General features: G+C 43.3%; 1 protein-coding gene across 6 annotated transcripts in view; it reads left to right on the top strand.

Annotated features, from left to right (window-relative positions):
* Positions 1 to 1,703: 1,703 nt before the first annotated feature.
* Positions 1,704 to 18,551, top strand: part of USP40 (ubiquitin specific peptidase 40) — a 102,240-nt gene continuing 85,392 nt past the window's right edge. For 5 of the 6 annotated variants that reach the window (XR_001369898.2, XM_014585253.1, XM_014585252.1 and 2 more), the window contains exons 1-6: positions 1,704 to 1,811; positions 3,131 to 3,348; positions 7,006 to 7,073; positions 8,494 to 8,607; positions 12,890 to 13,054; positions 16,149 to 16,295. Coding sequence is in view for 5 of the 6 variants with exons in the window: in XM_014585253.1 (XP_014440739.1) it covers positions 3,150 to 3,348; positions 7,006 to 7,073; positions 8,494 to 8,607; positions 12,890 to 13,054; positions 16,149 to 16,295 (693 nt within the window). In the remaining variant the exon portion in view is untranslated. Of the gene's footprint in view, positions 1,812 to 3,130; positions 3,349 to 7,005; positions 7,074 to 8,493; positions 8,608 to 12,889; positions 13,055 to 16,148; positions 16,296 to 18,551 lie in introns of those variants that run through there. The other variant, XM_027769356.1, reaches the window with a different exon arrangement.

The raw sequence follows: 18,551 nt of genomic DNA, 5'->3' as shown, positions 1-18,551 counted from the left end.
CATTCCGGAAGAGTGTGCTGAGACCGTGGGTGGACTAAGACCATCAAAATGGAGAGGACACTGTAGAGGAGCTTGAGCGCAGGGTGCCCCTCGGGTGGATGGCATAGTGATGTGCAGGACGGGATGGATAACACGGGAGTGTTAGAAGGCTGCCATCCGGTGCAGGTAAGGCTGCATGAAGATCTGACGGAAGAGGAGAAGGCCATGGAGATGGGAGCAGCACTACCCAAGCAAACTTCGAGTATAATGATTATAGTTGGATTCATGGACAAAAGGCAAATTTCCAGTATAACTACAGCTCCGAATCCTGATCCTGGGTGAGGGGAAGGATGCTGATGATAGGAGGCTATTTGTGCATTCAGTAAATATCTATTAAGATCCTGTAATGCGGGGCCAGCAGGTGGGGCGGTGGTAGGGGCAGCTACATCCAACATGGCTAACTACTCAGCTGGAGTCCCAGATCCCAAAGCTTGAGAAACACACCAGGTGTGTGTGTGTGTGTGTGTGTGTGTGCGCGCGCACACACACAATCCTGAGAGGAGAATGGAGGAGAAGGCATTGTGGGAGGTAATCCCCTCTGGAGGGTGCCTTCTCACTTTCTGTCTCTGTACGCATCTGGCTAGTGCATGAATTCTACAGAGAAAAACAAAAAGATTCTGTAATGACCCAAGCACTATTGAAGCTGCCAGGGCCACAGCTGTGAACAGGGAACGCCTGTGTTCCCGTGGAACTGACCTCCCAGTAGCCACCATCCTCAGGGAATATCTGCCATTAGGAAGGAGTAGATAGAGCACAACAGGCCAAAGAGAAGCAGTGGAAGGGCAGAAAGAGAATAAAGAATGTCATGGAACTGGGGAGGACAGTCACCAAGACCAGGCCACTGAGGGCAGCACTGTGGCCTAGCGAAGACTAATGGGGACCAAGGACAGGTCATCCCTACCATCGCTTCCTGTGCTTTCCCTAGCTGGCTCTCAGGCCCCAGTTTTCTGCCCATCAGCACTTCTGAACTCACCCCCACAGGGGTCCCCCTCATGCCTCCAATGTGAACCCCTAGTGCTGGCACTGGCTCCTGCCTTTATCTATCACGGTTCCTGTTCTCGACCTCTCATATCTTTAGCTGAAATCAAATGTGTTTCTGTGCCTTCATTCGTTCCTGGATGGAATCCGGATGGGACAGAGACACAGCAGCAGAGCCTAGGCTGGTTCAAACAGCCCACTGAGGTGCTGAGGCGGGCAAGGGGGGTAACGGATGTTTTTAGTGCATTCTTACTACGCCACTTACAGCTGGTGGAGACAAAATAAACACTGAGGGGATGGAAAAGGCTCAGGACAGTGTGAGACACTTGTCACAGGGTCTGTACTGGAGATGCACTTGGAAAGGTCTTCAAAGTCTCCGCACGTCTGAAGCCCTACACAAGTGTTTCCCGGATTTAGGAAGCTAAGGCATTGGTCCTGCGAGCAGACAGAAATCTCCGCGTACCCCTCCGCAGCCAGTGCGGACTGGGGACAGCAATAACCAGAAAGTTAACGTAGGAACCGAGCGGCCGGCGCCAGAGCGCACACAGAACCCTCCAGCGCACGGGGTAGGCAGCGCAGCCCCGCACGCCCGCTCCCAGCCTCTCCAACCAGGAACTACATTGCCCAGAAGGCTCCGCGCGCGGCCGGCGCTCCCGCGGGGCACCCTGGGAGGCGTAGTCCGCGTCCCATAAATTGCTCTGCGGGGACCCGCCCTCGCCAACATGGCGGCGCCCAGTTGGGGCGGGTTTGTTCGCTTCGTGTTCTGGCCGGGGCTGGGGTCTGGGCTTTAGGCAGTAAGTGGGGCCGGCGGCGGGGATTCCGGGAGGGACGTGGAAAGTTAGGGCCAGTGTTGGCGGCACGGCCCGAGAAGGGCAAGGCGAGCGGAGCCAGGCCCGCCGGGGTCGCGGCGCTGTGCTGGCGTCGGGGCCGCGGTTTCCGGCCGCGGGGACTTCCTGCGGCCCCCCTCTGGCCTGTGGTGGTGGCCCGGTGGGCTGGAGGACGGCCTCAGCCGAGGAAGGGGAAGACGCGAATCCAGGCGACGAGCTCGGGGCCAGATTTCGAGTTCCACTTTTTGTGCCTTTCTTCCGAGTGGAAAGGGAAAATACTTGATTTTCCGCCCTTCCTGCCACTTAGAAACTTCTAGACGCTTTACATTTCTCATCTCCACGTGACCTTCCACCACACTCGATGTGAAACCTCGAGCAGGTCACCTAGGTCCCAGGGTTAAAGTTTGGGTCAGCGACACATGGCCCTTTTGGCTCGTTCTCAATCGCAGAGATTTTTCCCCATTGAACTTCCTCCTAACTCTCCAGCTTTTGGATAACGAACCGAACTGCCATAAAGCAGATTGATTTGAACAGTTCAGTTCATTTAAATGTCATAACGTGGTGCAAGGTGCCGAGGGGCCCGAGAAGCAGAGATTTCAGTGAGTGGGTGTTGGTCCCGAGGCTGCTGTCAACCCTCGCATCTGGGATTGGCTTTGCTACCCCAGCAGTGGTTTGGGCGTGGTGATAAGTTTTCTTTCTTTTTTCATTAGCTATTTAAATATGCCCTATAGCTGTCATTTATTATTAAGTGCCCCTCTTTTAGTATGTGATTTGACTATTTAAAACTTTTAAAATTCTTTTTTCTTTCTTTATTCAAGTTAGAGTGAGTTCCAGCGCTAGAAGGAGAAGTGGGAAGGGGAGATAGGAGCAGCCTCCACAGCGTCTGGTTGCATCACCATCCTCTTCTAGTGTACCCCAGTGCTCCCACCCCCCCCTCCCACCCCGCTTTTGGAGCTTGGGAACTCGGGCAATGCTGCGTATTTCAGACTAATGGGGGTGCTGAGGATTGGACCATCTCTCAGGTCCTCCTTGGACTGTTTAAATAACCCTAGGGGACAGCTGGCTTCCCACTTTACATGTAAGAAACAGCTTAAGTAATTTGCTGAAGGTCACATAGGTAATTAAGATCCTTGTAGGTTCTGCTACCTTCCAAACCCAAACTACTATAATATAATACTTTCTAAGAAACATTTTTAAAAATAGATATTCCCAAGTGTAAGGAGATTTGGGAGGAATTTATTTTAAAAATAAAAAAGCATTTATATAACATGTCATGTTTTTTTAAGGGTCATTTTTAGTTGCACAATGTTTGGGGACTTATTTGAAGAGGATTATTCCAGTGTGTCAAATAATCAGTATGGAAGAGGGGAGAGATTAAAGATTAATGGTTTGGAGCCACCTGCTCCTAGAGAATTCACCAATTTAAGCGGAATCAGAAATCAGGGTGGAACCTGTTACCTCAATTCCCTTCTTCAGACGCTTCATTTCACACCTGAATTCAGAGGTATGCTACATACATTTGATTTGTAATGAGTGCCATCATCTTTATATATAATTACTTATGCAAAATCAAAAACAGATAAATCTGAAAGCTGTATCCCACAGTATGTGTTTATTATTGCAAATATAAGGCATAAATTGGTAATTCTCTTTGCAGACAAATGTGAAGCTTAAATTATCTTAAATATATTCTATATGACTAATGTTTACTAAACAAAAAAAAAATAAGGCAATACAGTACATTTCTAATTCCTATCATTTAAAATACAACATAAAGAATTCTGTTATAGTTCCAACCTTCATGTTGTTACATTATTTGTATTTTTGAGTTTTAAAATTTCTCCAAAATAACCAACACTTAAGTCACAATTACACAAACTATTATATCCTGACTTTTTAGAGTGGAGAGGGATGTTATGTAGCTTACAAGGATCCACGATTATTCATTGCATATCTGAAACCCAGAAAAGCCTGACTCTGTCTGATTTGACTTGAAATTGTATAGTCTCAGGACCTGTCCTGGTGTGAGGTGATTTATAATATTTTAATTATCTCACTTGTGTAAATGTTCACACATTCATTATAGGAATAGCAGTCTGCTTGGTTAATGGATACTGTCTGTCCTAGACCCTGCTGGGAATGTAGCGTAACATATATACCTTTTCTTTTTTGTTTTAAGTTTTTGCAATAGGTTGATTGTGCTCATTGGAAAGAAACAGAGAGAAAGTGAGAAATCACCTCCCAGGGGGTTGGCCATGCCATAATCCCTTCTTCTCCATTCTGTTCTTTGGATTTCGGGCATGCACGCACACATATACAGCATGAGTTTTTAACCCATAGAGCCCAGGACTCAAACCATGGTATTGGCTGTGTGGAATCCAGCACCTTAACCACCCTACCATCTGCTGGCTTGCAAAGACCTAGGGCTTCTAGATAAGGGATGGCAAGGAATAGAAATCCACTCAAATTAAAAAGGGAGTTTGGGCCAGCCAATGGCACTGCAGTTAAGGCAACTGGATCCCACATGGTCTACATAATTCAGGTCTCTGATAGGTGGCATGAAAAACACACCAGGTGCATGTGTAAGTGTGTGCCCAGAATCCCAAGAGGAAACATAGAGAAGAGATTGCAGCATAACCATTCCCCATAGGGAGTGCTTTCCTGCTTTCTCTTCTCTGTCTCTCTAACAAGTGCTCACACCCTCTAGCAAATTTAAAAGGTGTGGGAAGAGTTTAAGAATATAATGGATACACTCAGAAATCAGTTATTATGGATGTCAGCTTGATCTCTGTGGACCCTTGATTTCTTGCCCCTGTTTCTCTCCACATGCTTATCCCATTCCCATCTGCAAACCAGCTCTGCCTAGGATTTTAGTGTCTCTACTTTGCCTTCACATGGCTCTGATGGTGTCCCTTAGGGTTACGTGACTCTAGCTTAGCTCCCCACAGTCTCCTTATTCTGAGGCTAGACAGCCTGACTCATTCTCCACCTGGTTTGCCACATTCCCCTTCCCACACCACCAAATTCATCACATCTTTAAAAAAAAAAAAAAAAAAAAGACTTCCTACCTCCAGAGGTGTAGTAGATATTTGTCCCTTTCTCAGAGTCATTCTAAGGGACTAGTCTGCATGTGGGATTTGAGAGTAGTGCTTTTTGTCCTTGATTCCGTCACCTGCATAGAAATATTTCCCTGATGCAGTCAGTAATTCCACCATTAGACATTTTCAGCAGCAGGACCAGCAGTTGTTGTAATGGTTATGTCGCTGGACTCCCATGTAGTTGACGGCAGTTCGAGTCCCAGACCTGGTGCTTTAAACTCACGCCGGGTGCGTGTGCGTGCATGCCCAAGATCCCAAGAGGAGAATGGAGGAGAAGGGATTGCTGTGAAGAAATCCTGCTGGGGGGTGATTTCTCGCTTGCTGTTTGTCTGGCGAGCGCATGTGCCTTAAACAAGCAGATTCCTAAGAGGGTTAAAACTTCCCGATCTTAATATAATTAAAGTGCACCTTGAAGAAGATCAGTGGCTTCAAAGCCAGACCGAGGAAGAAAATGAGGGAGTGGGTCAGGCCATGGAGAGAACCACCAGGCAGCTTCTTGCGACTGGCCAAGTATGGGTTTCACATCTTGGTGTGCAGCGTGCTGGGTGAAAGGGAAAAGTCATTTAGGAAGGGTAAGAACTGGCAGAGAATGCATGGGGAGGACAATTCTGGAGCTATTTGGGACAGTATTTTAAGGCATAGGTTTAGATCAGGTTCCATCGTACCCTGTTCAGACTCAGTGTAGCTGAGAATAATATCTGTAAAAATCCTTGTGTGGTTTTTATGCTTTAATCTGTAGGTGTGTACTTTGTTTTTTTAGTTTGCTATAGGGGATGTGTGCTCACCTGAGAGAGAAGGAAAGAGAAAGCACTCTTCATGGGGAATGGCCACACTGCAGTCCCTTGTCCATTCTCTTGGGATTTTGTGCACATATGCATATGCACCCAGTGTTTTTTTTTTTATTTATAATTGTTTTAAGTTTTATTTATTTAAATTTGGCCAGAGAAGGGGAGGGAGAGAAGACGAGAAAGCAAGTCACCAGGTCCAGGACATGAACCGTGGTCAGCCATGTGGGAGTCTATCGCGCTTAACCACCATGCCTCCTGCTTTCTCCTCCTCCTTTCCCCCACGACCCCATGTCTTTTACAAGCTGCCAGGTCTGAGACTTGAACCATGTAGTCAGCCATGTAGGATCCAGCCACCTTCACCACTATGGCCCTGGTTGATCCCATAGTTTATTTTTATTCGTAACGGCAGTCACTAAAGCAACAATGGTTTTCTGTAAGGAGTCACACCCAGCCCGTCCTATCTCTTCGAGTACATCACAGTTTCCCAGTAGGCATTTCTGCTTAGGCTTAGATACAGACTTTTTAAAAAAGAATTATTTTAACTTTATTTATTTATTTTAATTTAACCAGAGAGAGACAGAACAAGAGAGAGAAAGTGAAAAAGCAAGTTGCCAGGTCCAAGGACTCAAACTGTGGTCGGTCATGTGGGAGTCCAACACCCTTAACCACCACACCACCTGCCAGCCCCAGATAACAGACTTCTTAAAGGAGTTCAGATATGCACTGTTGGTGACATACCTACAGGTTGGGCTGTAAAGGAACTCTAGAGAGGCCCAGGATTGCCCACTTACTTTCTTTTTTTTCCAAGTAATGCCGCTATCATCTGTTATTACCCTCAACACAGACATTTGCATACCCCTACCCCCAAAAAGGAAGGGCACATTCTCAGAGTAAAATGTGGTCCCTCACCTGTCACATGAGATTGTACCCTGGCAACACTACTCTAAGTTCTTCCTGTGACAAAGGAGAACCGTATCGTGGACAGTGGACAGTCACCACAGACTGGGAGATCAGCAGAGGTTTCTACTGTGCATAAACTAAAGGCGATTTTCCCTTCATAGAGCTTCCGTTCTGAAACTAGCACACCACTGTGTCCTCCAGTCAGTGGCTAACCATGTTACAAGAAAGTAAAACGCGTAAAGGAAGGGTGTCAATATTGGCAGTCGTCTTTCTGAATTGTTAGCCATTTTATTTGATAGTGGTCTTGCCTTTCTCAAACAATTTTCTAAAAGAAAATATTATCATTTACATCTCTGCTTTTACTTTTTTGTTTAGAAGCTTTATTTTCTCTTGGTCCGGAAGAGCTTGGTTCTTTAGAGGACAAGGATAAGCCCGACGCAAAGGTATCAAATCTATGGTTTGTCAGAGTGTCTTGGAGCACTGAGGAAATGCCTTAAAAGGAAGGAATTAAGTTCCTTAGGCACAGGAAACAGTAATTTTATTAATTTTTGATGTGTTTATTTTCAGAAAGTAAATTGACCTATACTTGATTAGTAATAGAATTTTCCTTCCAAAAACAATAATTACTTTTCTAGATATAATCCTGGTATTAATTTACAAACATATCTCACTCTCTATGTTGATTCTGGTGAAGGAGATACTTAAAAATTGTCCACCCTAGCCTACCAACAAGATCTAGTTAGTGCACCTATTTGCAATAATATAAAAAAATTAGAATCTGTATTCTTTCTCTTTGGTACTCTGGAAATAAATTGAATAAGGAATTGGTTTCCTATTTTGCATGTTTCTATGGTGAAATTTTAAGGGTAGAGCTAATCATGTTCTTCTCTACTTAAAAATCATTTAGAAATTTCTCATCACTTTTAGACCCAACTCTTCTTTCTTCTTTTTTAAGTTTATTTTATTTCTTCCATTTGAGAGAAAGTGACAGAGAAAGAGAGAGAGGGACAGAGGCAGCCTACCCCACTGGGGTTCCACACTGCAGTCCACCCCAACCTCAGACAGGACTGTGGGTATGCCACCCCATGAATCGAGGGCGACCTCCGAATGTGGACCAGGGCCTTCCCATGTGGCTCCCTTGCAGGGTGCTGCATTACTGCCTGGGCACCACCACCTCTTGGTCCAGTCTGTACTTCTCAGTAGGAGTCTGATGACCAGCCCAGTGTGGCTCAGATTACCTGGGTAGCCAAAGACTATTTTTTATGTATTTTTTTTTAAATCCCAGTGCATTACAAATCACTACTTTTCAGTATGTAATGAAAATGCATGGGAATGTCACATTGATATAAAAGTTTCCAAGTGCGTATTCTCCTTCCAGTCCTGCAAAGTCTGACCTGCAGACCAGACTCTAAATGGCATTGCTAAATCCACCCCAGGTCTCACCCATCAAGTAAGGCAGAAGTGGGCTGGGAGCCAGCAGAAAGTGAAGTGGCATACGAGTAGCCCCTTGTTAGAACTACAGGGTGAGATACGTGTGCCAGGGAAAATTCCTGCAGAGGAAATGCATCTGTAGCAGAATTATTTTAGAGAAAGAGTGAACTATTGAAGATTCAGTGTCGGTCTGTGATTAACTGGGTAGTTTAAAATACTAGGTCCCGTGTGAGTTTTAATACCTATGTACATCAACTTCAGATAACTATTGAACCTTTTGGATTGGAACAGAATGTGCAGAGAACAGACTCTGAATTAGTTCTCTCTATAAGATTTTTATAAACTTTCTCCTGAATGAACTAGAAGAGAGAGAAATCTAGTACACAGTTCTTTTCCAAGAGTTAATTTGGAAATGCATTTCTCTCTTTGCAGGTTCGAATCATACCTTTGCAGTTACAGCGCTTGTTTGCTCAGCTTCTGCTCTTAGACCAGGAAGCTGCAACCACTACAGACCTCACCGACAGCTTCGGGTGGACCAGCGATGAGGTACGAGGGCCAGCTTCCCTCAGGACGGTTACCAGTGGTGGAGAAAGAAAGGCCATTTCCGTCGTCACATTTCCTTTCACTTTTGTCCTAGGACCTCAGCATATTGTTTGAATGTGTCTTTCTCACATTAAGTAGCTATAAGGCAGAAATACATCTTTTAGACACTCGCCGTATACGGGATTTTATGAATGGCTGTGGTTTGGGATTGATAAGGTCGTTAGTGCAGGGAGAAGCACAGAGTTGATTTTCCTAGTTCGTACCCTAAGAATCTCTAGGTAGGCCAGCTGACGTGCAATACTGGTTACACAGATATCACTTACCATTGGTATAGTACACTGCCAATCAGATCTTTAGTCTTTGACTAGCAGTAATGGGTAAGCTAAATGGTAAATAGTTTTTAAACACTCTCTCTTTGTGACTAGCTTTGTGTTTGAATCCGAGTCTTCTGATATGAACATTTGTTTCACTCCAAACAGTGAGACCATTCTTGTGGATCTTTTGGTTTCTCTGGCCTTTCTCCTGGCTCTCCTTTCTTCCCATGTCCTACTGTGTCTGAGCTTTCTCTCGTCATTCTGTGTGAGCTCCTAAAAGGTCTTCCATGATATGCAAACACCATGCGTTTGTCTGGAACCAGTAAGAGTGCTTGTTGTCGACATGGCTGAGCGTTAGCTACACAGTTCAAGCAAGTCCAGGTCTGCAGGTTTATGGAGCAGGTGATGTGCTGGGCATGGGTGTAGGAGACAGTCACAGGCCTCACAGCAGCGTGATGGCAGTGATGGTGTGCTGCCTTTGGTGAGCGTGTCTAACCAGGAATATGCCTTAACTAGGTGACTGATTCAAGAGGTCGGCCTTGGACTTTAAAGTAATATGGGCTGAATAGGTATGTTAAATTTTTGGTGTTGGACTGGTACTAAGGATTAATTCCTTTTTCTTACACTTTTAAAAGAATAGCTATTCTATTGAGACATAATTTTCATACCACTATTTATTTAATTTTATTCATTTATTATTCTTCAATTTGATTAGAGAGAGACACAGAGAAAGAGATCAGAGAGAGAGAGAGAGAGAGTGGGAGAGTGAGAAAGCAAGCCTCCAGGTCCAGGACTCGAACCATGGTCAGCTATATGGGAATCCAGCACCTTAACCACCACGCCACTTACCATCCCCCAAAATTCACTCTTTTAAAGGATATAGTTCAAGGGGGAGGATTGTATATTCCCAGAGTTGTGTAAGTATCATGACAATCAATTTGAAAACATTTTCACCACCCTGAAAAGAATCCCCTTATTCAACAGCAGACACTCAGCACCCCCACCCCTCACCCCTGACACCGGTAGTCTACGTGGACCTGCCAGTTGTGGACATTTCTTAGATGGGGGATCAGATCACGTCCAATCTTTCGTAACTGGCTTCTTTCCCTTCATGTGGTGTTGCCGAGGTTCATTCCTGTCGTAATGTGTGTCAGTACTTCATCTTTCGTATTGCCGAACAATATTGGATGGGCATGCCATATTTTGTTATTTTTAAGGTGATAGCATTTTTAAAATCTGCATATGGCACATGCCAGAGAGAAGCACCCTCAACAGGGCCTCAACATTGTTGTGACCCCCTCCCCGACCTCCCAGCTTTTAGGATCTTGTTTGCCTGCATACATGATTTTCAAGTCGATCCAGGGATCTGAACCCAGAGCCTACCAGCCTTACAGGGCACTTGCATTATGGCTGTGCTGCAGCAGCTGGGCTCGTGGTTTTTAAATCTAGTCATCAGTTGTAGTTTTTATGTGTGTGTTTGCGCGTGTGGGGTATTCATTTTAGACAGTCTCGTCAGGTCACAGTTGCCCTGCCTCAGTGTCCCTAGCAGCTGGAACCGCATGTATGTGGCACCATGCCCAGCTCTTTCAGACAGGGCCTCACGTGCTGCCTTGGGCCTCGGCCTTTCAAGTAGCTGAGACTACAGGAGTGCACCACCACATGCAGCTCTCCCCGGTGGGTCTGGGAGTCGAACCCAGGCCTCTCACAGGGCCTCAGCCTGCTGAGCAGCAGCATCCAGCATGCACTACCACCTTTGGGCCTCCCTCTGTTTTTGATATTGAGCTTCCACTAAGTTGCTGGTTGATATTTCTTAAATCCATGAAAAACTTTTTTCTCTTTTATTGTATTTTTCTGGATAAAATCTTGTCAGAAACCCTCTAGGACTGACCCTGCAGTAGTAGAAAGAGGGTCAGGCACCTTTGCCGAACGTAGCACTGTTTAGAATAGAGCTTGAAGCTCCCATAGGCTTTCTGACCAGTCAGTACCAATGGTGGAGGACAGGTTGACATTTGCATCCTCTGGAGTCTTGGTTCTTTTGTTTTGGGTTTGTTTTATTGAAAGACAGGATCTCACTGTGTCACGGTCCTCCTGCCTCAGCCTCCTGGAGTCACTGGGATTACAGGCATCGCATTTGGCCTTAGTGCCTGCATTTTAAAAGACAAGAGAAAGATTGCAAGTCCTACGTCGCGTTCTAGTTTTCATCAACTTTATTTGCTGTTCTTCACAGAAAAAATTTTTAAATCATCTTCCCTCACTGCCTTCACTCCTGTGCCCACCATTTGTCCCTCTGTCTCCTCCACTTGTCGAAGTTGCCAGTGGCATCCGTGTGCCGTGTTCAGAAGAGATGTCTCTGCTTTTGGGTGGTTGGGCTCTCAGAGGCACTGGCCCCCTCCTTCTAGCCCAGCTCTCCCTGGGTCCCATGACCTCACTTTCCCATCCTCCATCCCTGGGCTTTGGTTCAAATTGCTCTTAAGGAGTAGCTCACACACACAGCTGCCTGCCTCACAGTGGTTAAACTGGGTTCCATCAGCAGTGTTTCTTAGCAGCACATCGCCCATCTTGTTTTATTGATAATTGGTTCATATTACAAAACAATAGCTTCTAGTCTCTTTCTTTTTTTCTTTTTGGAGAGGCTTTTGCTATAGGGCGTGTGCGTTCGCCAGACAGACAGAGAGAGACAGAGAGACAGAAAGCGAGAAATCACCCCCCAGGGGGGATGGCCACGCGGCAATCCCTTCTCCTCCATCTTGGGCACGCACGCACGCACGCATGCACACGTGCCCGGCATGAGCTTTAAGCCACCGGGTCCAGGACGTGAACCGCAGTCCACTACGTGGGAGTCCAGCGACATAGCCATTACGCTAACTGCTGGTCCCTACTTCCAGTCTCTTTTAATGTGGTCAGTTCAGACTGCTTACCAATCGCTCAACATACACAAATGAGACAGCTGACCCTGCGCAGACATTGCCAGGGCCTCCAGGCTGGTGTGCACCTGCTGCTCTTTCCTCCCCCTCCTTCCTGTGCCAGGCCACCTGTGTGGCACCCCACCTGTGTGGGGTAAATGTACTTTGCAGGTGTAGAGTGAGTGCACATTGTACTGTGCTTTCATTTTATAGTGCCATATAAATCAAAGTGGGTGGGGATCAGGCAAAGGGTAGGAGCCTGCATGTGTAGTCCAAGCTATACAGGCAGAGGCAGGATTGTGACACAGTGAGAATTCTTTAAGAGAGAAAGAAAAAGATAGGTAATGATTACTTCACCTGCTCTCGGCTTATTTTGCTTGGTAGTCTTTTACCTGATCAAAGTGGATCTTTGGATCACTCAGTAGTATCTTCTGTTTTTATTAACTAATATCATTTTAAAATCAACCTGAAAAAATTTATAAAGTATAAAATTACATTTAGAAGCTATTTGTTTGAAGCCAGCTCCATGGCCTAGTGGTTAAGGGAGCCAAATCCTACATGGCTGACCACACAATTTGATTCCCGGCTCTGGTGACCTGAAGAACATGCCAGGTACATGTGCGTGCCAATCTAGACGAGATGGGGAAATGGAGGAGAAGCGGTTGTGGTGTGACCATGTCACATAGGGATTGCTTTTTCTCTCTCTGTGTGTCTTTCTCTGGTGAGTGCACATGCCCTCTGGCAATTAATTTTGTTTTGTTTTGTTTTGTTTTATATTTTTGCTGCAGGGTACATGCACTCCCTGGAGAGAGACAGAGAAAGAGGGAAAGTGATAAATCACCCCCCAGGGGGATGACCACACCACAGTCCCTTCTCCTTTAGTCTCCTCTCGGGATTTTGGACACACATGCGCACGTGTCTGGCACATTTTTCAAGCTGCTCGGTCTGGGACTCAAACCAAGGAGTCGGCCATGTGGGATCTAGCACCTTAACCTCCATGCCAACTGTTGGCCCAAAAAGTACACATTTTTTTTTTTTTTAATTTTAAAAGGTTCTTGTTTTTTATAGGAATTGAGGCAACATGATGTGCAGGAACTGAATCGAATTCTCTTCAGTGCTTTGGAAACTTCTTTAGTGGGGACCTCCGGCCATGACCTCATCAACCATCTATACCACGGAACCATCGTTAACCAGATTGTTTGTAAAGAATGTCGGACTGTCAGTGAGAAGCAGGTGAATATTCAAGAGCTTTTAGTAATAAGTTGTATGATAAATCAGAATTCATGTAATTAAATCTACCATAGCACATGATAATTAAAGTATTTATTACAAATAGTAACAGAAATATTATAAAGGAAGTTAATTAGGGAGGTAATAAAAATGGAGAAAACAGGAATGTTTAAATTCACAAACCTCTATAAATTATTGTCTTTAATGACAACTTTATAATAGTTTAAAAATCTGCAAGTATTCCTTAAGTTGTTTAAAAAGCTTTTACATTTCTTTTGCATAGAGATTCTTGGAAGTAAAGACGTTAACATGGGTTCATTTTTTTTTTTTAACATGAAACATAAATAAGTGAGTAAATATTGGATTTAGCTTATTGATACCCTTCAGAAAATTTCTATGTATGTGTGTGCTTATGTTTATATATTATACACAGACCAAATTATATAAAGATACCCTGTTTTAATTAGTGTTACCTTCCATTCTCTGTAATGACACAAATGGCTTCTTTAATTTAGTCGGAAATTAAAAATTTGCTCATGTAAATATAATAATCTATTTGTTTTACATATCCTGTACAGCCAGTGGTTACATCACTGAGCAGTCATCCTTTAATAAAAATTCTTTTTGTTTCGGCAAGAGTTGTAGAACTCTTGTTTCTGTATTTGATTGTATGAGTAAAAAATTAAATGCCATTTAAAAAAATGTGTTAATTGTATTTTGGATACTCACATGCATGTGTGTACATATGTGTGTAAATAAATATGTCTATAAATATATATTATAAATACACATGTACATATTATATGTATATGTATATTTTCTTTTTTATTTTTAAAAAAATAGTTGGAGATAAAAAAAAAAAATTACTGCCTGACCTTTATTGACTAGTTACTATAGAAGCTTTTTTGGTCAGCCTAGTTTGAAAATAATTAAGATGTTATTTATGTCTTTGAATTATTGTATGATTGACTTAGCTTTTTTTTGAGAGGTTTTTGGCTATAGGGCTATAAGGCGCGTGCGCTCGCCAGACAGACAGAGAGAGACAGAGAGACAGAAAGCGAGAAATCCCCCCCCAGTTGGGATGGTCACACTGCAATCCTTTCTCCTCCATTCTCCTCTCGGGATCTTGGGCATGCATGCACACGTGCCTGGCATGAGTTTTAAGCCACTGGGTCCGGGACGCGAACCGCGGTCGACCACGTGGGAGTCCAGCGACATAGCCATTACACCAACTGCTGGTTCCCATGATTGACTTAGCTCTGATATAACGATTCACAGAAACAGTCTTTAAACACTTTGTATGTAAAGTATATTATGAATTATAAACTAACTTTGTGACAAGTATTATAAATCATTCACATTACTTTTATTGCTATTTTCACTGTAAGCTAACTAGTGCCTTATTTTTTTCCAGTCCCCATAATTCCTTAAAGTAATGTTATTGTACTCAAACACAGAACTAGAACTATGACTTAAACTTGCTAAATGAAAATAGCATTATTGCTAGAAATATATTGTAAATGTAGTTATATTATTGAAAAATATATTATGACTTTTCTGACAACCCAATAGAATTTATGATTCTCTTATCTTTCATAGAAATTTACTTGTTTATTTATTAATTATTTGCCAGAGTAAGACAAAGGGAGAGAGAGAGAGTGAGGGAGAACGCACACTCCTCTCCCATTGGGCATGGTCACGTCTCGGTCTCTTCATTTCTCCCTCCTGTTGGGAGTTTGGCCACACACAGACATGTCTGGTTCTCAAGCTGTTGGGTCCAGGAGTTAAAACAGCATAGTGGTCCATGTAGGATCCAGCCAACTAACCACTACGCCATTGCTGACCCTAGAAACATCTTTTTATCTTGACTTAAAAAAATAATGTCTTTAGGGCCAGCAGGTGGTGTAGTGGTTAAGGTGCTGGACTCCTACATAGCCGACCATGGTTCAAGTCCCAGACCTGGTAGCTTGAAAATCACACCAAGTGCAGTATAGCCATCCTCCAAAGAGGGTGATTTCTTATTTTCCCCCTCACTGTCTCTGTCTCCAGTGAGCACACATGCCCTATGAGAAAAACCTTAAAAAATAATAATTTTTATGTCCTCTTCAAATATGTCCTAAATCAAGCCTAGCAAAAGAAAAGGAAGAAATGGAATTTATATTGTAGAACTCCACCCTGCCCTTACTATTATAACCTACTTTTGAATATAATAGAAATATATAACTAGAAATAGAAATATAATAGAAAACAGTATTAAACCTTCTGTATATACTTCTAAATTAAGATACGTGTTTGATTGTGGTTTATTTCCTGATAAAAGAAGTTTTATTGTATCTACAGTAAACTCTGAACTTCTTTGTTTATAAATTTTTTCTGATATATTTTTTAAATAATTATTTATTTTATTCTTTATTTAATCATTCATTTATTTTTTAATTTGACCAGAGAGAGACAGAGGGTGAGAGTGAGAGAGAGAGGAAGTGAGAAAGCAAGCCCCCACATTCAGGACTCGAACCCCAGTTGGCCATGTGGGAGTGTCCAGCGCCTTAACCTCCATGCCACCTGCTGGTCCCTTTTCTGATATATTTTAAGTTAAATTATAGTTCTGTTTAGAAAAAAGGGTAGTGTTATACATTTTACAGTATCTAATTAGGATATAATATCTTCATATATATGGTATAATAGGAAAAGCATATCTGATTATTCCCAGCATACAAGGGGACTTCAGAAAATTTGTGGATAGGAACTGAGTGGTAGTGCAATGCCCTGCAGGGCAGACCCACATGGGAAGGTTGCCAGTTCAAGGAAAGAGACTGCTCCTTATACTGTAGGCACATGTATACCTGTGACCCAGGGCTGGCTGAGGCTGGGGGTGCTTTGTGGCACCCTGTAGGGGAACTAAATCTCTTTCTCTCTTGTGCATGGAATAAGTAAATAAACTTTTATAAAAGTCTGTGGGAAAATGGAATTAAAATACAAGTTTGTTTTGATGCAATAATTTTTCCATGAACTTTTTAAGGAAAGTGTGTTAGTGATGTATTTGTAAACCTCTGTTAAGTTGTTTGCTTTTTCAATATCACATTCATATATATTTCAGGAAGACTTTTTGGATCTAACAGTAGCAGTCAAAAATGTATCTGGTCTGGAAGAAGCTCTCTGGAATATGTACGTAGAAGAGGAAGTGTTTGATTATGACAACTTGTACCACTGTGGGACTTGTGACAGGCTGGTTAAAGCAGCAAAGGTAAAGACAGACACCTCCCTTTTCCCAGGGCCTCTTAGTACATTAGCCACACCCCGTCCGTGACTCGACTTCTCATGTCCAGTTAGCTATAGTCAACTATGGTATGAAAACCCTAAATGGAAAAATCCAGAAATAAACAATGGAAGTTCTAAATTGTATGCCAGCTTGAGTAGCATGGTGAAATCTCACTTAGACCCTCTCTGACCCACCCGGGGGGGTGACTCCACTTTGTCCAGCAGGTCCCTGCTCTGTACACGAGCTGCCTCTTAGTCTCTTAGCAGCTGTCTCAGTTTTCAGAGTCACCATTGTGATATCTCAGTGCTCACGTCAAATCGCTTATGAATTAGTTTAATCTATACATTAAACTTTGTCATAGGCGTCTATCTAGATACAGGGAGAAGCATGGTGCCCACAGACAGGGTTGAGTACTAACTGCACGGCAGACATTCGCTGGGAGTCCTGGAACACATCCGCAGATGGAGGGGCCCTATTGATTTTAGTAGTTAATAGCAGGCAGAAAGGTCTGTCAGCTGAAATCAGCTTGTATGAAAAGTCTAGAAGAGGTACTTAAAGCCCTTTTTAACACAACTTGAAAAGACATGTTCTTTGTGTATATTTTAATTTTTTACAATAAAGAACTTTTTAAAGCTTTCAATCTAATAGTTTTCTCAATTACCTTTTCTTTCAGAAAAAATTTATTTGTACCTCAGTGTTTAAGTTGCCTTTTTCAATAAACTCCCCATATTCCTGTTTTGTTTTTTTTTTTTGCAAATTTCAGTATCTGTTTTATTTCTGCCAGCCAAGAAGCATGTTGAGCTTTATTTTCTTTGTTTATTACTTTGAAATAGATGGCTTTCTTCATTTTTCTCAACATGCAGTTGTTTTGTTTTTTTTTGTTTGTTTGTTTTTGGAGAGGTTTTTGCTATAGGGCGCGTGCTCTCACCAGAAAGAGAGAGAGAGACAGACAGAAAGCAAGAAATTGCCTCCTGGGGGGATGACCACGCCCCAATTCCTTCTCCATTTTCCTCTCGAGATCTTGGGCACACACGCACACGATCCCGGTGTGAGTTTAAGCCACTGGTTCTGGGACTTGAATCGCAGTTGACCGCGTGGGAGTCCAGCGACATAGCCATTATGCCAACTGCTGGTCCCAACATTCAGTTGTTTTGCAGTCTTTTTTTTCTGGGGGGGTGGAGGGGGTTTGCTATAGGGTGCATGCGCTTGCCAGAAAGACAGACAGAAAGTGAGTAATCGCCCCTGGGGGGATGGCCATGCTGCAGTACCTTCCCTTCCATTCTCCTCTCAGGATCTTGGGCATGCACACACATGCACCTGGCATGAGTTTAAGCCACTCGGTCAGAGATTCAAACCCTGGTTGACTATGTGGGAGTCCAGTGATATAGCTATTATGCCAACCACTGGTTCTAACATGCAATTGTTTTGTAATCTTGGATTTGTCCTCGCTCATTCTAGCAAATCTAATGCCCCACTCTCTTCTTCCGGCTGGGAGTACAGTCAGCCCACTGTATCCCCAGGCTGCACATCCACAACAGCTAACCATAGATCAAAACTGTTCATGGGGGAAGAAGTGCAATAACCAAATAACAATAAAAATAATACAAATAAAGAACAGTAAAGTGTAACAGCTATTTACATAGCATTTGTATTTCATTAGGGATTATAAGGAACCTTAGGGTAATTCAAGTATACTGGAAGTTGTACATAGGTTATATGCAAATACTACATCACTAGAGGGCCTTGGCCATCTAGTGAGTCCCGAAAGGGTGCCTGGAACCAGTCTCCTGGATACCGAGGGATGCTGCACTCAACTTGCTGATTAAGGGACTCAGCAGAGTACTTGGTTTTCTTTATAATAAAGCAAAATGAAAGATGAAAAAAAGGTAAGATTTAAGCAACTGATTTTTGGGGGGGGCAGAGTGAAAAGTAAAACAGAAAAGTAAAAATAAATCAATTAGCACAGAATCCTGATATTTCTCACATCTGTTTGTCACATTTGTAGCCATTCCTGTAGATATTATTCATAGTTGTTTCAGAGTCCAGGAAAGAAGAGAAGCCTTGACAAGCAGAGGAATGAGATACTCACCATTTAGTTCAGTGGTGTTAATTTCAGACAGCAGTGTTAATTTCAGACAGCATGAATTTTATACATTGCAGCACCTTTCTGATGTGGCAGTGGCATTATGTCCGCTCTTCGGCCTTTTGGAGAATCTGCTGTGTGTGATGGTTTACCCCAGT

This window comes from Tupaia chinensis, unplaced genomic scaffold (genome assembly GCF_000334495.1).
Source record: "Tupaia chinensis unplaced genomic scaffold, TupChi_1.0 Scaffold149383_1, whole genome shotgun sequence".
In the NCBI taxonomy this organism is placed as follows: Eukaryota; Metazoa; Chordata; class Mammalia; order Scandentia; family Tupaiidae; genus Tupaia; species Tupaia belangeri.
The sequence above is the reverse complement of the archived record's forward strand: the minus strand, read 5'-3'. Positions and strand labels throughout refer to the sequence as shown.